At 45.4% G+C, this 19,266-nt stretch overlaps 1 protein-coding gene across 5 annotated transcripts in view; it reads left to right on the forward strand.

Annotated features, from left to right (window-relative positions):
• Nucleotides 1-18,195, forward strand: part of TNFRSF11A (TNF receptor superfamily member 11a) — a 59,596-nt gene extending 41,401 nt beyond the window's left edge. For 2 of the 5 annotated variants that reach the window (XM_072758041.1, XM_072758040.1), the window contains exons 10-11: nucleotides 11,137-11,623; nucleotides 12,345-14,469. In XM_072758041.1, coding sequence (XP_072614142.1) covers nucleotides 11,137-11,543 — 407 coding nt within the window. In that variant the 3' untranslated portion in view covers nucleotides 11,544-11,623; nucleotides 12,345-14,469. Of the gene's footprint in view, nucleotides 1-2,733; nucleotides 5,774-11,136; nucleotides 11,624-12,344; nucleotides 14,470-14,664; nucleotides 14,847-16,500 lie in introns of those variants that run through there. The other 3 variants (XM_072758038.1, XM_072758039.1, XM_072758042.1) reach the window with 3 other exon arrangements.
• Nucleotides 18,196-19,266: the final 1,071 nt, after the last annotated feature.

Here is a 19,266-nt window from a genome sequence, read left to right on the forward strand (position 1 = left end):
GCTTTTTGTTTTTCAACCAACCTATGCCTTAGATCTCCCCTGAGGAAGCTCTGTTTTAATCTTTAATTAATTAATTAATATTTATTCAAAGTAGCTTGTTGGTTCTATACTAAATTAATGATTCAGTAAAACCATCCTTTAATGCTTTATATGAGAAGCCTCTTTTACAACCACTGCAGATAATATATTTACAGAACCAGGAGGATCATTTTACAATTTAAAATCATTATAGAGATTTATCGCTGCACCACTGCTTGAGCATGAATAGCCCACCAATTATAATATTATAATTTTTTTCCACCACAGGGGTAAAGCACCATCTGTTTTATTATGTAGTTACAAGGAACTCTGCCGCTGATGGTGAGGGCTCTGGGTACTGTTTACCACATGGGGGGTCAGGGATCTCTTTGAGAATCTTCTGACAGCTATAGGCACTCTCTCCAGAAATATGAATATATGGATATGCACTATTTAAGGGGCTTCACAGAATCCTTCCACCCTCAAAAGAAAAAAGAAAAAAGCCCATTGATGGACCTCCTTTATCCCGGGATGCATTTTCTTTTTCTTTCCTGACTCTTTATTTAGACAGCGAGTAGTGCTAGCAGCTGGTCTTCGAATTATTTTATAACCCTGGGGTAGCTAGATCCTGCCCTAAACACAGAGACTCTCCTGCCTCATGTTGATGATGGCTCCTGGCTTATTTGGTAGAACAATGCACTTTAATCTGTCTTCCAAGCTTTGTGGTTTTGCTGCAACTACACAAATTCACTGATGTGTAAATTCTCTAACATTAGTTCTCAGTCAAATTGAAAGGAGGAGTTACATTTGGGAGATATTTTTCAAAGAACTGATTTGTTTTTCCTTCAGAAGACCTCAACGTTAAGATTTAAGGAATTTCCATAACTAAAAGTTTGGCTCTGCTGTTCCTTTGTATGATTCTATTTCTTTTTTAGTGGTTAATTTTCTTCCTGTTGGCCATAGAGACATACAGAACACTAGCTTTTCAGGCTGTGGGGAGTGGGGAGGGCAAAGCTGAGCATGGCAGTGGCCACATCCTGGTGCCACTGCCAGGGGCAGAACAGTGTTTCAGTTAGTGATGCGAGAAAGGTGATGTTTGCCACTGTGTGAAAATCATCAGCAGCTGTTGGAAGAAAAGAATTGGCCAAATTTAAAGAGATGATGATGATGATGATTTTGCTCAGTGTCATGAAACCAAAAGCTAGGTCTGTGCTCTACTATGAAGAGTTAAAACAGTGCCCTCGTCTGTTTCTCATCATCATTTATTTCTCCAGCACTAAACAGCTAGGCATGGAGGAAAGGGGGGAAAAAAGTGTGTCATCAACTAAATGGTGTTAATTTGTGGAAAGTTTACACTGCTTTCTCTCTGTTCGTCTGGTGCTTAGCCATGCAAAACATCCGTGGAGAGTCTGCCTACGGATGCCAGCACTAGGGCCAAATTCATTCTCGCCTGAGGAGAAGCAGCAGCCAGATTGATTTTTGAGGCTGTGCTGTTCTCTCCATAATTACTTCTATGTGAACAGGCCTTCTGGTTCCTGGTCAAAATAGCACTTTCTCATTATTGCCTTTTTTTTTTTTTTTTAAAGATTGTCATTATTTATGTTCTATAAAATGTGTGAAAGAGGATGGAGCTTGGGTGAAAGATCAGAGGGAGTCTAATCCTATTTCATCTTCTGAAAGCCACCATGCTCTCGGGACTTGAAGGAGGTGGGCTTTTTTTAATTGGGTTTTAGATTTTTATTTGTGGGTATTTGAAAAAAAAACACAGACACACAATCAAATCAAGTGGTTTCTGGGAAAATGACATGATTGGGCACTTCCTCAGTAGGGAGTAGTATCTGCTTTGCACTGAGCAGCCCTTTGATGCTTCTTCAAACGGTTCTACAAGTATAACTTTAAAAAATAATACCCAATGGTAAAGCTGTTTTAGCAATGTTATAACTCTTAAAAAACAGGGGGAATTATTAACAAAGACCAATAAGGGAAAAACATATATTTGGTTATATCTCATATAACCATTTCTTAATTTACATCTTAAATTACTATCCTGATGACATAATGGTGGTTACCTTGGTTACAAATCCTTTCATCTAGAGTTTGGAGAATTCTCACTGTGTCTAGAAAATTAGTTCACGTGAAAGAATCACTTCTTGCAACTAATGTGTGTCTGTAGTGGCCGATGACTTGGCTTTTGGCTCTTGAAATCACTTTCTTGGTTTGGCCACTTCTGAGCTGGAAACAGTTGTTTATTTACAGGGTCCGCAGTGGTTATTAATGAACACCAGCTACACATTGGTTTTTCTATCATATCTTTTTGAGGCTCAACTGAGCCACAGAGACTTGGGAAAACCAACAAAACAAGTAGGGATTGAGGTCAGGGAGTGGAAAACTGAAGAAAGCAATAACTTGAGAGAGCAAGGCCTTCAGCAGCGGGGCGTCCCTCCCCCTCAATCCCCCTGCCCCCCCACTTAAGTTTTGGTCAAAGCCAGCCTTTTTTACTACAAACATCCCTCACTTTCCTCCTCTGCTCTGTTGCGTGCTTCTGCTAGTGTGAGCCACCCTGTCCCCACTCTGTCCCCTTCCACAGAGCACCCACTCCTCTGGTCCTTGAAGGCTCTGCTCCAGTGCTCCTTGGGAACCAGGGAGGGCAGTGTGCTGGCTGCACGCTTTCCCTCTTTCTCACTGAGCCGGGCACACGCACACTTTTACCAACAGGTGGCCTCCAGGTAGCCACACCGTTCAGCGGGAATTTCCATGACCTTCGCCACACCTGATCTTTCCAGGCTCTCCCAAGGTGCCTTAGTCACGGCGTGTGAAGCTCATCCACTCAGCCAGTCATGAGTAACTCAAGGAACAGGAGGCCATATCTCCCTGTTTGTTCCCTAAACTCACTCTCGGCCTCCCACGTCTTCCGTCTGCTGTGGGGAGCTGGAGGCCAAGCAGGGGATGGGGGAGACTGGCCTTAGCTGTCCTGGACAGACCTCAGTGGCCTCGGTAGAGGCGGCAAAGGTGAGCTGGTTCATCCAAATGGCAGTGATACACCAACGCCCATTCCTGGGAGCCTGGAGCGCTGGAGGTTGAAGGGCACCCACCTGACCCCATTTCTCCCCATCCTCAGTCTCCCTCTCATGAAATGACTATTTTTGACCACCCATCCTGGAAGGACAGATAAAGGTTTGCCTACCTTAATTTTCTCCCCCTCCCCCACCCCCTCTCCCCCCCAAGCAATGAACAATGTTCTAGTTCTTTCTTCTCTTTCCTGTTGGAATGCCATCCACTAGCTTGTGTTTGTCTCACTTTTAGTCAGGTGCTATAAGGGCAAGTATTAGCTCATTGACCCTGTAAGTTAAAAAATGACATTTTATTATTTGGTTGTGTGGCAATATTCATTGGTACTGAGAGTCAATGCATTCTTTCAAAATATATGAAAAATTTGTTTACTGTACAATTCAGTCCTGCTTGCTTTCTCTCTTCTAATGGGGCTTCTTTTGGAAGAGTTTCATTTGTAAGTCATTCTAAGTAACTTTCAAGCATGATTCAGAATGGAACTATTAAATACTGCTTCCCTTCCTCTATCATCATATACTCAGTTTCTTCCAAATGCCTAAAACAGAGCTTGCATTTCCATAAAAAGGAAAATCACATGAGAAGCATATGGGTTAAATATAAAATAAGTTTTTAAAAAATTCCAAAAGAACTCAGTGTAGCCTGGGTAGTTTGAGTGTATTTGTGTATATTTTTAGTTTTGTTCCTTGGGAGAAAATCTACATGACAATTGGGTGGTATTATTTGGCATAGTTCTTGTGATTTAATATTCATATGTTATGCATTTTAAACAACATAATAAGTTTTTGGGAAGAAGAGTGTGTATTACCTTGCTTAAAGATGTCAATTCTCTTAGAGATTGAGTTCTTAAAATGACGCTTGTTTCCTCTGCCCAAGAAAGAGAGATTCCATGGAACCGCCATGTCAAGCATGGACTTAGCAAAGTGTAGACATCTTTCTGATTATGAAGGGACACTTCATTTGTCCATTGTTTCTGTTGACTTCAATGCTATTTTTAACCTTCTCAAGTTACCTGAAAAATTTGCTATTTATGTCACATTAAATATTAATGTTACCCCCAAAACACATTTCAAATGTTACAAATTCTTCAAAATTTCTAATTTAATAAAATTCATCATGCATTCTGGCTCTCAAATCCCACTTTTTGGTAGCTTCAAATACAATTCCCAGTCACCTTGTGTTGAATGATGAGGAGACCATTTTGACATCCTGATTATCTGATTGTGAAGTCTGTAGCTTAAACCACTGCACTGCTGCCATCAAATTGGTGATTGATCACCAATCAAATTATTGATTTCATTTGTTTACTGTATGTTGGAGACTCTCCAGTGAACCATAGAATAAGGGGTCTGGGATAGTTGACTTCTCTGACTGAGCGAGGGGGCAGTGGCCAGGCCAGGTCCAGAAAGTTCTATGGGCAGGGACAGTAGGGTTGGTGCAGCAGGTGATGGCTACCTTGGCCTGTGAGTCCCCTCCTTTCTGCGAGTTGTCTCCAAAATATGCTATTTTCACTATCCCTGATTCTTTTGTGAGGAAAGCTCTTTCCTTCATATACTTCCAACTCCATCTATTTTCTCAAGAGAAAATAAAGTTAAAGTCAATGCCAGGAGGAGCCCAGTGGGGGAAGGCTATCAGAAAGACAGCCAAGAAAAGTAAGGAAGAAGGAAGTGATAGACTCTTGCTTTGCTTGTATTCCTGGAGGCCAAATGGACTATAAAAGTCTGAGGCCTTTGTAAGGCATCTTGGATGAGCCTCATGTACACCATCCTTCCCTTTTCATATTTCCCCTTACCAGCTACCAACGAGGTCTGGGTCCCCCCTAACAGCAGAACAACCCAGGGCTTCCTTGGCACTCAGTGGAAAGACTTACCCCTTTGGGGAAGGTACCAACTATAGAAGCCATGGCAACCATGCTGAAAGGGAGGCCTCCTCAGCACCCACATAATCATGCAGCTTGCTGACATGGGGACCCATTGACTTGCCCTCTTTGGCATGCTTGCATAACCCTATAAAACCTTTCTGTCCTAAAAAGTAAAAAGCAAATTTTAAGGAATTCTTTGCTATGGAGAAGGACCATTCAGGACTGAGGTATATTATAGGATAAGAATATTACCAGCTCATTCTAAACCTTGATCTACTCCATTGCTATGGGCAAGTCATAGCTTGAGAAACAAGACCACAAGGCGTTTAGTGCAGAGCTGTATAGATGAGTGTTCAAACCAGTGACAGTCATAATGATGAATTATTTTGGCAAACAAGAGTTGATTAGACTTTTGAAGGAAAGTGCCCTCTCAGTCTTCAAGATGTGTTGAGATCCTCCAACAAGACACAGATGGAAAAATAACATTACTGCCTGGCACATTCCACCCATCTCTTTCCCTGTGAGTTCCACACACACCAATAATACCTCCTGGGAGTAGTAATGCCTTTAGTGCACTGTGACTCATTCTCTGTGATTTCCTGAACATTTTCAAATCCATCATCTCATTTGACCCTTACGCCATCCTGTGGGTGTTCATTCATTCATTTATTCTTTCATGTAACAGGTATTGTGTGCTGCTCTGTGAGGCTGCACACTGCCAGGCTAGCAGGGCTTGAAACTTGATTTTCATTTGACAAACAAGCAGACTGAAATCTGGAAAGGTGTTAGGTGGCTTATCCCAAATCCCACAGCTAGGGAGGGCCGAGCAGGACCAGACCAGAGCTTCCAGACCCCTGCTCATTCCTCTGTCCCTCCCCACTTCTTATCCTCCTGTACTCATCCCTTTAGTTGAGGTTTTAGTGGCTGCTGGAGTACAGGAGGATAAGAAGTGGGGAGGGACAGAGGAGTGAGCAGGGGTCTGGAAGCTCTGGTTGAGCACCTTCTGCTCTTTGGAGACCACACCACCAGGATGACATTGACATTATTTGATGACTGGCAGGTGAATCTGCATTAGGACAAGTCATGAAAAAAGAAGGCTGTTTGACAGTTTCCATCCTTGTGGCAGTGTCAGGAGAAGGGGGAGAAAGAAGCAAGACTGGAATGGTCAGATGCAAAGTAGCTTCGAGCTGGTGTTTGCAATGCAGCCAGCCCGGCATGAAGGAAGCACTCAATAAACTCTGGATTTGGGGTGGTGTTTCTATTAGAATTGTTACTACAATGGGTGCTCTCTTACCCTGTGTACTCCTTTTTTTTTTTTTAACTGTGTACTCCTAACCATAGATTAGTATACATTCTTTCCTCCCTCTGTAGAGTAAGCTGATGGAAGCCCTTAGTACACTGATTACTCACAACTAATGGGTCCCTCTAGAATACCCAGGCCCTTCTGCTCCCACTTGGTGAATGGCTGCGCTTCCTAAATCTGTGGGTGCTGCGAATGTGAGCTGGTCCTATTAAAACTGGTAAGCTGGTAAAAAGAAGTATGTTTGATAAGCATGAGAACTGTTTCTGTGAACACCGTTCAGTGTTTTGGGACTATTTAAAGAATGCGCTGCTCAGCTCTTTTTGCTGTTGAAGCTGAGGTGGGTGAGACAAGTATGAACGTTCAGAGAAGACAACTCTAGAAGGATTCTGCACTTAAACTGCTTGGTAGGTGGCTTGGTTCTCATGCCACTTAAAAGACACCAGAACTCGAGACTGGAGGCAAAGCATTAAAGGTATCATTGATTTCTCAAAGGGATAAGCCTCAGTGCTACATCAGAGAGTTAGTGTAGAACATTTCACAGCAAATGACAGGTGGCTTGAACATCAGGGAAACGTATCATAGGGTCCATGTTTTGGTGGCACTAGTAGAGAGCCTCTGTAACTCAGCGTCTTGCCAAACACTGAGTTCTTTATCAGTGCAGAAAATCAGATTCACAAACACTTCTGCAATATTGAAAGTATCCAACTTATAAGAGGTTGCCTCCAAAAAGAGTGACACTATATTAAAGCATCAGTGTGGGGCAAGAACCCAGAGCAATACTCCTAAGAGCTGCCTGCCACTCAGGACCTGCTACATCATTTCCAGAGCACAGTGAAAAATGAAAACTTGCACAAATTAATCATAAATCCAAGATGATGACAGCAGAGCATTAAATCAAGCCTGGCCTTCTGAGGGCAGGGCACCGTTAACTGCACAGGCCACGTGCCCATGAAGCTCTGCTGCCACTGTCCGTCATTGGCAGATCAGTAGAGCTTTTTAAGGAAGTTCAGTCTGTACTAGTTTACTACCCTCATAAAAGGTCAGCATAGACGGAATGGGCTTGGACTTGGTCGAAGGTGGTTTTTGTCATTAATTGTGCCTTGAGTAAAAAAAAAAAAAAAGCACATGTAAAGAATAAAATTGTGTTAGAATCTTACACTCTAGATAACTTTTCTTTACATCCCTATTGTCAGGAATTTATTTATTTATTTTTAAAATTTTTATTTATGAGAGAGAGAGAGAGAGAGAGAGAGAGAGAGGCAGAGACACAGGCACAGGGAATAGCAGGCTCCATGCAGGGAGCCTGATGTGGGACTCCATCCCTGGTCTCCAGGATCATGCCCTGGGCTGAAGGCGGCACTAAACTGCTGAGCCACCCGGGCTGCCCTTGTCAGGAATTTAAAGGCTTTGTTCTGGTCTATCCCCCCATTCTGTTGCCACCTCCCCGCAAAGAATAATATTCTTGATCCAGCCTATGAGTGAAAGGACTCTGAAATGTTTAAATATAGGCGAAAGGATTTGAGTTCCATTTTAGAAAAGAGAAAAAGAGAATACAGATCCTATAGAATATATCAAAGATATTGTTTGCTATGAAGTAATTGACATGGGATGAAATACTAAACAAGATCTTGATGTGCAAGATAATAAAAGAAGGGGGGGCGGCTATTACTTGAGCCCAGACAAATTGAAGATTCTGACCAGGAAGAAGGGAAACAACATTGAATTCATTATGATGATTTGTTGGGAAATGAAATTTAAAATGAAGGAGAAATAGTATGTATCATGACCTATGTAGATAAATCTCTACATATCTTCTGTGAAGAGGATGAAGAAGATGGGAGATAAATTCAAAGGCATAAGTCAATCACCCAGTGGCTCTGTGTAGCTCTACATTCTACTGAAAAACAACAAAACCAGCAATCAGTGATGTTGTAATTAAGACTAGAAGAACTATACTGAGAAAATCGTAATTTAAAAAAAATATTTTATGTATTTATTCATGAGAGACTCACAGAGAGAGGCAGAGACATAGAGAGAGAAGCAGGCTCCCTGCAGGGAGCCCGATGTGGGACTCGATCCTCGATCCTCGGACTCCAGGATCACGCCCTGAGCCAGACAGACACTCAACCGCTGAACCAGCTAGGCTTCCCAAGGAAATACTTTTTTTTTTTTTTTAATTTTTTTATCTATGATAGTCACACAGAGAGAGAGAGAGACAGAGACACAGGCAGAGGGAGAAGCAGGGTCCATGCACCGGGAGCCCGACGTGGGATTCAATCCCGGGTCTCCAGGATCACGCCCTGGGCCAAAGGCAGGCGCTAAACCGCTGCGCCACCCAGGGATCCCAGGAAATCATACTTTTAAACAGCTTTTGAATTGCTGCTTTTTTTTTTTTTTTTTTTTTTTTAGGATTTCATTTATTTATTCATGAGAGACATGGAGAGAGAGAGGCAGAGACACAGGCAGAGGGAGAAGCAGGCTCCAAGCAGGGAGCCCAATGCAGGATCCCAGGACCCCGGGATCATGCCCCAGGCCAAGGCAGGTGCTAAGTCCCTGAGCCACCTGGTGTCCCTGAATTGCTGCTTTTATTAAACAAACATGGTATATTTAAATTAGACTAGAATGTTGATGGTTTACTCATACTGTTGTTAATTGACATCTGTTAACTAGCTAGTGATCTCTCCACCGGGAGGACTTCCGCGTCCTCGCTCATCCTGCTGCCGCCACAGGAGAAGCGCTGCTATCAGCTCGGGGTCAGTAGTTGCTGAGCTACTTGGAGAAGTCATTTGCAAGTCCATATCTTAAACGTCTTTTTAAACCTAAGATATATAACTTAACATTCACACTGGTTATTTTTAGTAAAGGGCCATATGTGTTGGCTGATGGTAGTGTTTTTTTTTTTTCACATTAACCTCATGATCTTAATTTCCACTTTCTATGGCTTTAGTGTGGAATGAGAAACTGTAGACATTTTCAAAGCAAATTGAGTGCAAGATCCTTCTGCACTTTTCATGTGTTTTCTTTCTTTTTTCCAACAATTTTCTTGCCCATACCGGTTGCACAGTACCAGTTCAGCAATTTGTTGATATTGTCTTTTGAGTTGAGTGACTCACTTTTATTGGGGTCCTTGCAAAGCAGTCAAGAGTTTTTACAGTAACCTTTCCCCCTTTTTAATCACACTTACATTTCACCACCTTACAAAATAGTTAATTAGATATCCTAAAGAGTGCAACTGGTAAAAACAGAACTGAGAGCCAACTTGCTAACTGGTGAGAGAGAGCAGAAAGACATAGACATACAAGAAAGTAGATCCCTAGCGTAGAGTACATGGTACGTTAGGAACATCTCTCGTATATTTCAGAGGAAATGGAGGACATGGAGCCATCCCGCTAACTGGTGAACGGAAACCCTGGCTGGCCTCTTCCATGTTGTTTGGGGGTCATTAGGCAAATAAATCCCACCACCCCCTATCTGAAATACAACCCATACAACTGCCTAGGAGAGAAATAGCATGAGTCATAAGTCTTTTCAATTTGTCGCTCACAATTTTTTTTTTTTTTTGTCGCTCACATTTGATAGCTGTGTTTTCATTTGAAATCCTTACAGTTTCATGGGTCACTGGACGTCCATCTCAGCTTTTCTGAAGATACCTTGTGGGTGGAGGGAAGGCTCCCAAAGGGATTTACTGTAGGCTTTTGGTATTTTAGTCAGACCATCCAAAACATCCCTTCCAAATTTGGGGGAAATCTCTTATTGTGTAGTGGTGATAGTTAATTTGTATAAATTTTACAAAGCTGGGTCCAAGTAGATGAGAAAAAAAAATGAGGAAGTTAACAGTGAGGAGTCATTTTGATATTCACCTCTTCTCCTCAGAATGAAAGATTCTGTTTTGATACTGAGTGGTGGGACATTTCTGCCTGCTTGGTTTATGGCACTTATTTTCACCTAGGACATTTCTAGACTATCATCAGCCTTTAAAATAGAAGAGTAGTAAGAGTAGCAAGTTTCCTAACATTTGCTGAACTTTCTATTGGTTTCCAAATGGCCCATCAATTAGAGACCAATCAGATCTAGTGACTCACAAAGAAGTGATGGTTGGAACCCCCTAGGAACAAAACACCCCCAAGGGTTCAGAAGGAAAGAGTGATTTGGGGAATTTCTTTTTTTTTTCTTTTTTCTTTTTCCATTTTAATCCCTTTTGTTCCAGGAGTTAAGAAGAAAGTGTTAAGGAAATGATTTAACCTCTGCTCAATAACTGAGCCTGGGCGGTCCCATGGTCCTCCAGGGCTGACTGTTAGGGACCCCCGTGGAAGGCACAACGATGTGACAATGTGGTCAGAGAGGAGGCTGGGCTGGTGGGCTCCGGGGTCCCATCAGGCTGAGACCTTCCTCCAGCCCGGGTTCCCTCACTGATGCATTCGACCACAGCCAGCCTGTGGCTCTCCCGCGCGCACACCCTTCTGCAGGTGACACCTGCACCTGTCCTCATCCTCAGCCACCCCGTGTGCTCTCCTGCCAGAGCCCCGTGTGGCAAAGGGCGAGACTGGAGCACGGTCGCGGTCTTGCCTCTCCTCGGTCGCCTCCTCTCCCTGCCTCCTTCCTCGGTCCCTCCGCCTGGTGCGTTGACACCGAAGGAGCCGCTGGGAGTGCCCGACGCTCTTAGAGACGGGGGAGGGGAGGGGAGAGGAGGGGAGGGGAGGGGAGGGGAGAGGAGAGGAGGGGAGGGGAGGGGAGGGGAGGGGAGGGGGGAGGGGAGGGGAGGGGAGGGGAGGGGAGGGGGGGAGGGGAGGGCCCGGCCTGTTTCCCGGGGAAACTTCCCGCTCACGAGGCCAAGCCCCCGCCCAGGACCGACGACTCACCCTCTGCGTGTTCTCTCTTCCCCTTGTAGGAAATGTGACTGGAAACAGTAACTCCACGTTTATTTCCAGCGGGCAGGTGATGAACTTCAAGGGCGACATCATCGTGGTCTACGTCAGCCAGAACTCCCAGGAGGGCGCGGCGGGGCCGGGCGGCGGCGCGGGGGAGCCGGTGGGCCGCCCGGTGCAGGAGGAGAGCCCGCCGCGCTGCGACTCGTTCGCCGGCCTCGGGCCGCGCTTCCCGGACCCGTGCGCCGGCCTGGACGCGCGCCCCGGCGGGGGGCTGCAGCAGCAGCGCGGCGGCCCCGGGCCCGCCCAGGCCTCGCGGCCGGTGCAGGAGCAGGGCCAGGCGCAGGCCCAGGAGCAGGGCCAGGAGCAGGCACAGGCCCAGGAGCAGGCCCAGGCCCAGGCCCAGGCCCTGCCCGGCGCGCCGCGCTGAGCGCCCGGGACCCGCAGCGGCTCTCGGCTCTCGGCGGCCGCCACCCGGGGACCGCGCCCCCACCGCGCCTGCGCCGGGAGGTGGGGGCAAGGGGGAGCCCTCGCACCTGCGCGGGGAGGTGGGGGCAAGGGGGAACCCTCGCACCTGCCCGGGGAGGTGGGGGCAAGGGGGAGCCCTCGCACCTGCGCCGGGAGGTGGGGGCAAGGGGGAGCCCTCGCACCTGCTCCGGGGCAGGGCCGGGGACAGCCAGGTGTGTGTGTGGGGGAATAGGAGAGCCCTCGCACCTGCACCTGGGCGGGGCCGGGGACAGCCAGGTGTGGGGGGGGATAGGAGAGCCCTCGCACCTGCACCTGGGCGGGGCCGGGGACAGCCAGGTGTGTGGGGGGATAGGAGAGCCCTCGCACCTGCACCTGGGCGGGGCCGGGGACAGCCAGGTGTGTGGGGGGATAGGAGAGCCCTCGCACCTGCACCTGGGCGGGGCCAGGGACAGCGCGCACCTGCGCCTGGGCGGGGCCTGAGACAGCCAGGAGTTGGGGGCTATAGCAGAGCCCTCGCACCTGCATCTGGACGGGACGCGCACCTGCGCCTGGGCAGGGCCTGGGACAGCCAGGAGTTGGGGGGGGATAGCAGAGCCCTCCCACCTGCGCCTGGGCGGGGCCGGGGCGGCCGGGAGTTGGGGGGGATGGGGAAGCCCTCGCACCTGCGCCGGGGCGGGGCCCGGATCTGCGCCCGGACGGCCCTCCCATCCGGTACATCCACGTCAGATGACCTGACATTCTGCGCCCACCTTGCTCTTTGTAGAATCGGGCACTTTTTAAAAGCCTGCATTTGTTATGACCATTCACGGACACCCACAGTCACGTATCAGCTGAGGACACAGGTACACGTCACTCCACTTTTTACCTCCTTTTAGGGTTTTACTCCGTTCCCTCCCATTCACCATCGTTTCATCAGTAGTTTGTCTATGGCATCTGTTTTAATGATTGTTCTGTTCTCTCTGGGTTGGTTCTTTTATTTGTATTTCATTTCCATAACACTTTTGTTAATATTCTCCCCCCTTTTGTTTTTACTATGTAAGGATTTTCTTGAAAATTCCCCTAAGGATGCTGGCCTTCTTTACGGAATTTCTTTGGCACCCCTTCTTGCAAGCAGGTTGCCTGCGTTTTGGTGATGGCTTTTTTGGGGGGCAGGGAAGTCTGTACTAAGCACTTTTGGTGAAAAGGCCAGGCCTGTGAAGCCTGGAGGGAGACTCAGGGAGCAAATGGAGGGACTTTTCTTTTTTGAAAAAATTTTCTATGTTCTCCTTTTTGGTTGCAGCTTGGCATTCCTATTTTTGATATCTCTCTCAAAAATACGTGGAAAATGAAAGGACACGGGATAGCCTGAGTACAGGGTGACAAGCTGCTAGGGAAGTTCAAGAAAGAAGGGATGGGAGAACCTGGGTGGCTCAGTCCATTAAGCATCCCACTCTTGCTTCCTTCTCAGGTCATGATCTCAGGGGCTCAGTCTGCTTGAGATTCTCTGTCACCCTCTGCACCCTCCATAAATAAATAATTTTTTTAAGAAGGGATAAAGCTGAAAAGCTTAATTTACCTTTTCTTTTTCTAGATAATGGCATGAGTGTGTTCAGGCAATAGGCCCTATTTTCTTCCTAAATAATTGTGCATTGTAAGCCTTGTAGAAGTGGAAAACATTTCTGTGATTTGTCCAAAGCCTCTTAATTAAAAACCAGATCCTCATATTGTGAATTTAAGAAAATTTATCATAAAGATATGTTTCTCTTAGATCAGCCCTCTTGTGGAGAAACAGCTGAGTCAGATTGAAAGGAATGGCCTGGGTTATTCTATCTGTTGCGGTATTTGTTCTTGTATACCAAAGAAAAGTTAAAATACCCAAGCACATTAAAATTAATTTTGTGGATCTGGCAGGTTTTAAGAGTGCTAGTAGTGGTCGCTGTCCAAACTTAAATGGCCACAGGTGCCCAGCTGAAGGAATGACCATTGGTCACTGGTTTCTCCCTACTGGTTGCAGATCTCTTGCAAATGCTAGAATAGTAGCAGTCAATCATGATTTTTTTTTTTTTTTAAGAGTGAGCATGGCTGGGGGTCAGGGAAGAGGTGGAGGGAGAGGGAAGGAGAATCTTAAACAGGCTTCATGCCCAGTGCAGAGCTGGATGCCGGGCTCCATCTCCCCACCCCAAGATCATGGCCTGAGCCAAAATTAAGTATCAAATGTTTGACTAAGCTGCCCAGGCACCCCTCAATTATTATTTTTAATGAAGAAGCAGAGGGTGGCTCTATAATTTCTTGGATTCCTTAGCTACATAAAAAGCTTCAGGAAGTAAGTGCACTGCTGGGATGATTAGTGTGTGGGAATTTACTATCTGTTCTGCCCATTTAGTTAACACCCATCCAAAGAGAGATGTTATAAAAATAGAAGAAACCATTATATCTTTTGATATGGAACATATTAAACAGACAAAATATGGTTCACAGAGTAGAATGCTAAGCTAAAGACCAGAGTTTCTACTGTGACTGTCATCGTCTCACGGATACTACTTTTACCTTTCTGTACTTTCATATTTCTTTCTATAAAAAAGCACTAGTGATAATTTTTGACACTTTCCATTTCCAGAGATAACAAAAGGACCCTACAGTGAATGTTTAGGTATCTTGAGCACAATAAAAGGTGCTAAATAAATAAGAATCTACTTTCAGAAAAAAGTAGTACTCTTTCCCACCCTGATCCCTACATTCGATATTGGTCCAAAGACATTTAAATGACAGAAATGTATGGCAAATAGAGGTCTGTGTCTATGTATTACTGAGATGTATGTGACAAATATCAGCAGAATAAAATGACAATAATGGAAAAATGTTTGGGGAATGTGATAAAGAGATTATTAAACTTAGAGTTGACCATAAAACCTTGCTTGAATAGGGCTCTTTGTAAAATAATCTATGTGACTTTTTTCTGATCTCTGTGGTATGCTGTGGTGTCAGATGTTGGTCATATTATTTCTTATTGGTGGAAACCCTCCAGAACAGAGTGGGGACAGAAAATACTTTGCTTTGACACTCTATCTGCTGTTGATCTCATAAGAAAATTCTTTAAAATACAGGTTGGCTGTGCAGTGAAAGAGGTGAAAGGAAATGGAGTCTAGGGTCTCCTGCCCACATTTAACTCCACTACCAGAAGAAGGAAGAATTCATTTTTCTCTCTACCTGTAAGTGCAAAGAGCAGTTCGAATGTGATGTACTGGAAGCTTCCTACGGCAGGAGGAAGAGGAGTTCCTGCCACGTAGTAAGCACTGCACAATTTAGTAGCTGAAAGCAACCACCATTTAGCTCCCAGTTCTGGGGGTTGGCTCAGCTTGGTTGGTTCTTCAGCCCTGGGTGAGCCTGGCTTGCTTACCCACGTACAGGCTGGCTGGGGTTAGCTGGGCCACACTGATCCCTCCCTCGGGGGCCCAGCAAGCTAGTCCATCTGGCCTTCCTCTCTGGTGGGGGCAGGCTTCAGAGAGAGCAAGTGTGCCAGGCTTTTTGAGATCTAGGCTCAAACTGGAATACTGTCACTTCTGCTACACTCTGTTGGCCAAAGCAAGACACAGGGGCAGCCCAGATTCAAGAGTTGGGGAAAACAGACCCCCAGCTCTTAACAGGAAGGCTTGCAGAGTGATATAGGGAGAGGGATAGGTGGATGCAAGTGGGGGAAAAAGAATGAGTCCCCTTTTACCATCTGTTTACCACCAGAGGAGTAGTGTTCAGAATAAAATGCTCCCAGAGCACATCTAGGAGCAGGAGAGGGATGTTTCCAGCCCCTAAAGAGCACTTCCATCTCTGGTGATCACATTCCTTCGATGGAGAGAACTGTGGATTCCTACAGAGGGACACCCACATCCACATTTAAGTATTGAAATTCCTACCAAAGCCAAATATACATGGTTGGGGAACCAGGTCTGCTGTACTACTGCATTCCACTGGCATTGAAAAGCGACTGTTCAAAAAAAAAAAAGCGACTGTTCATAAAGTCAAGAAAACTGGTGAGACACTTGGGTAGAGGAACCTGTTAGATAAACAGGTAAAAGATGTCACATTCACTCTTTATGCTGACTCAACAAAGTCTTTATGGTTAGGTACTTGGTAAAAGAGTGAGAAAAGAGTGAGCTGGAGCAAAGGTTCTGTCTCTGGTGGAAGAGGTGTCATTTTGAAACGTCTGCTCTTTGGCAGTCTCTGAGGGTACCTGACTCCCCTTGGCCAACTGCTTTAGGGAGCTGTGGGGTGCTCTGGGCACCACTTGCACAACCCCCTTTGAGGAGAGGAACTAAGCATTCACAGGCCTAAACATTTAGTTGGCGAGTCATTTTTATTTAGTGTGGTTTTTATGCTTGAGCCCTGAGCATCCCTGAGAAAGGAGCTGAAGCTAACTGGAGAGTCCTAAGGGATCTGGGGACATCCTAGAGAGCTGGGGAAGACTTCAGACATTACTTTGCTCCAGGGCAGCAGAGGAGCTGCTGGGAAGAGGTCATCTGTGGGATTCTTGCCACCATGCGCCACGCCATCCCCACCCCCAACCACTGCCAAGGAAGGGCTGTGTTGGTTCATGAACAGACTGCCTTGCCACAACCATAGCTTTGCCAAAAAGAGGTGGGGCCAGCGGCAGGCACAGCACAGGCGAAATCACTGAAGCCAGGCCCAGAGGTGCAGGGGGCCACAGATCTTGGGAACCCTGGACTGACATTCCTATGGTGGCCCCCATTGAAGAACTGCCTCCCTTGGTCAAACGACCCAGTGTCCCCCCCAAGGTTTGAACAAGAGGAGCACAGAATACATTTCCAAGTGGGGAGGGATACCTAAATGACCTCTGATTGTGACCCTTGATTCAATTCACCTTGGCTTCTCATGATCTTGTGAGCCTGACTCTCTCTCTCTCTCTCTCTCTTTCTCTCAATTCGCAGTTACCTTGACCCCAGGGTGAAGTTGGGACTTGTGCTTAGTTAACATCTCTTTCCCCCACCCCCCTTAGTAAAACGGACATGCAGGAACACTTTCCAAAAAAAAAAAAAAAATCCACTTAAGAGTAAGATTACCAGTAGCATAAAAGTTACAACGACAAATTCCAGGACATTTACAGTAACTCCATGCTACCACGAGGCGCTGCAGAAGTTCCCCTGGTCCCCTGTGTGATGGAACAAATAGAAGAGTTGCCATCAGACCTGGAGTTGAGACTCAGCCCTGCTGTTTCCTGACTTCCCTCGTGTAGCTTTCCTTGTTAGCTTCATTTCTCACGTGTGTAAATTGAAGATAACTACGTTAGTATGGGGCTGGTGCCAGGATCACACGGGATGAAGGACAACCATGTACCAGCAGAGCTCCTAGAAGATGCCAGTTGTAGAGATCCATCTGTTACACGTCACCTTCCCTCGTCTCTTACAGCTGTCCATTCCTGGTCACAGCAGTGGCCCCAGCCATCATGTCCACTTCCTGAATTGGGCCACATAACCGTGAACTAACTCTACTGCCCACCTCGGGCACCTTCCCACTCTTTGAAATGAGGTCTCAAGGGGTATGCCTTTTCCATCATAAACCCACAAGACTGTGCTAGCTGACCCAAAGTTGTCACCTTCCAACATCACACACGGAGGGAAGGAGGCGTATGCCACGTGGTTATCCAATATACAGCCTTAACTGACCAGTACAATTAGGATGGCCCCCAGTGGGTCTTTCTCTCTTGGCCTCTGACATTTGGGGAGAGTGAAGGATACCAGGATGTGCAGGCTGAAAGGCTGTTTCTTTTTCCCCCAGTGTCTCTGATGTCTCTCCCAGTTTGAGAGGATAATAAATTAGCCACGGGCTTGGAAGTGGTGGCTTTATAGGCCCAAGCTCCTTTGGGCAGGAACTGGAGCCCTTCACTGTGACCCAGGCTCTTGATTTCTTATGGGCAGGTGTAGCTCTGGAAACAAGGCTGTGTGGACTAAAGTCACGAGAAAAACGATATTCTTATGATAAGACTCTTACGAGTTGTCTTAATTTAGGCAGAGGCAGTAAATCATCTTACCCTAAAATGGAAAAGCAAATTCAACTTACTGGCTTTCATGGCCTATTTCAATAACAAAGGAACCATGAAAAAAAATATTTAAGGTTCTTAAAAGAGCTTTTTCTAAATATTTACTCTGTCAGTAGAAAGGCAAACATAATTTTTCTATCAGGTTTATTGAGTTTGTGATTTATATCCAGTAAGATTCATCCCTTTTTAGGTGTACAGTTTTATTATAAGTCTTGACAACAATTTATAGTTGTGTAACCACCACCACAATCAAGATAGAGACAGTTTTCAGCACCCTTAAATTTCATGTTTCCTTTTGTAATCCATCCTCTCTATGCTGCTCTCACCCCCTGGCAATAGCTATCTATTCTGTCTTTATAGTTTTGCCTTTTCCAGAATGTCATATAAATGGAATCCATCTGAGTTTGGCTTCTTCCAGCAGAATGCCCTTGGGCTCCATCCAAGTTGTTGGGTGCATCAGTACCTGGTTCCTTCTGATTGCTGAGTAGTATTCCGTGGTATGGATGTACCACAATTTATCTCTTCACCAACATTCAGATTCTTTCCAGTTTGGGGCAATTACAAATAAAATATCTATAAAAACTTGTGTGGACGTGTGTTTTCATTTCTCCTAAAGTGGGATTGTGGGATTATATATATATATATATATATATATATATATATATATATATATATATAAATGAAATTGCAAAATTGTTTTTCAAACTGGCTGTGCAATTTTGCCTTCACATCAGCAATGAACGAGACTCCCAGTTGCTCCACATCCTCCTCAGCACTTGGCATTGTCAGTTGTTTTAATTTTAGCCATTCTGCTAGATGTATAATATCTCACTGTGGGGATCCCTGGGTGGCGCAGCGGTTTGGCGCCTGCCTTTGGCCCAGGGCGCGATCCTGGAGACCCGGGAACTAATCCCACATCAGGCTCCCGGTGCATGGAGCCTGCTTCTCCCTCCGCCTGTGTCTCTGCCTCTCTCTCTCTCTCTGTGACTATCATAAATAAATTAAAAAAAAAATTAAAAAAAAATATCTCACTGTGGCTTTAATCTGCCACTTAAGCATCTTTTCAAATGCTTATTTGGTCACCTTTTTTTTTCAAGATTTTATTTTATTTATTATTTATTATTTTTTATTTTTTAATAATAAATTTATTTTTTATTGGTGTTCAATTTGCCAACATACAGAATAACACCCAGTGCTCATCCCGTCAAGTGCCCCCCTCAGTGCCCGTCACCCATTCACCCCCACCCCCCGCCCTCCTCCCCAAGATTTTATTTATTTAAGAGAGAGATCACATATGAGCAGAGAGAGGTGAGAAGCAGATTTCTCACTGAGCAGGGAGCCCCATGTAGGATTTGATCCCAGGACCTCAGGATCATGACCTGAGCCAAAGGCAGATGCTTAACCAACTCAGCCACCCAGTGGCCCCTTATTTGGTCATCTTTATCTCTTATTTGGTAAAGCATGTGTTCAAATCTTTTGCCCACTTTTTTTTTTCTTTTTTAAGTAAGCTCTATGCCCAGTGTGAGGCTTGAACTCATAATCCTGAGATCAAGTTGTACACTCTACCAACTTAGCCAGCCAGGCACCTGTTTTACCTGCTTTTTAATTGGGTTGTTTATTATTGAGTTTTGAAAGTTCTTTATATAATCTTTAATTT

This window comes from Vulpes vulpes, chromosome 5 (assembly GCF_048418805.1).
Source record: "Vulpes vulpes isolate BD-2025 chromosome 5, VulVul3, whole genome shotgun sequence".
Taxonomy (NCBI): domain Eukaryota; kingdom Metazoa; phylum Chordata; class Mammalia; order Carnivora; family Canidae; genus Vulpes; species Vulpes vulpes.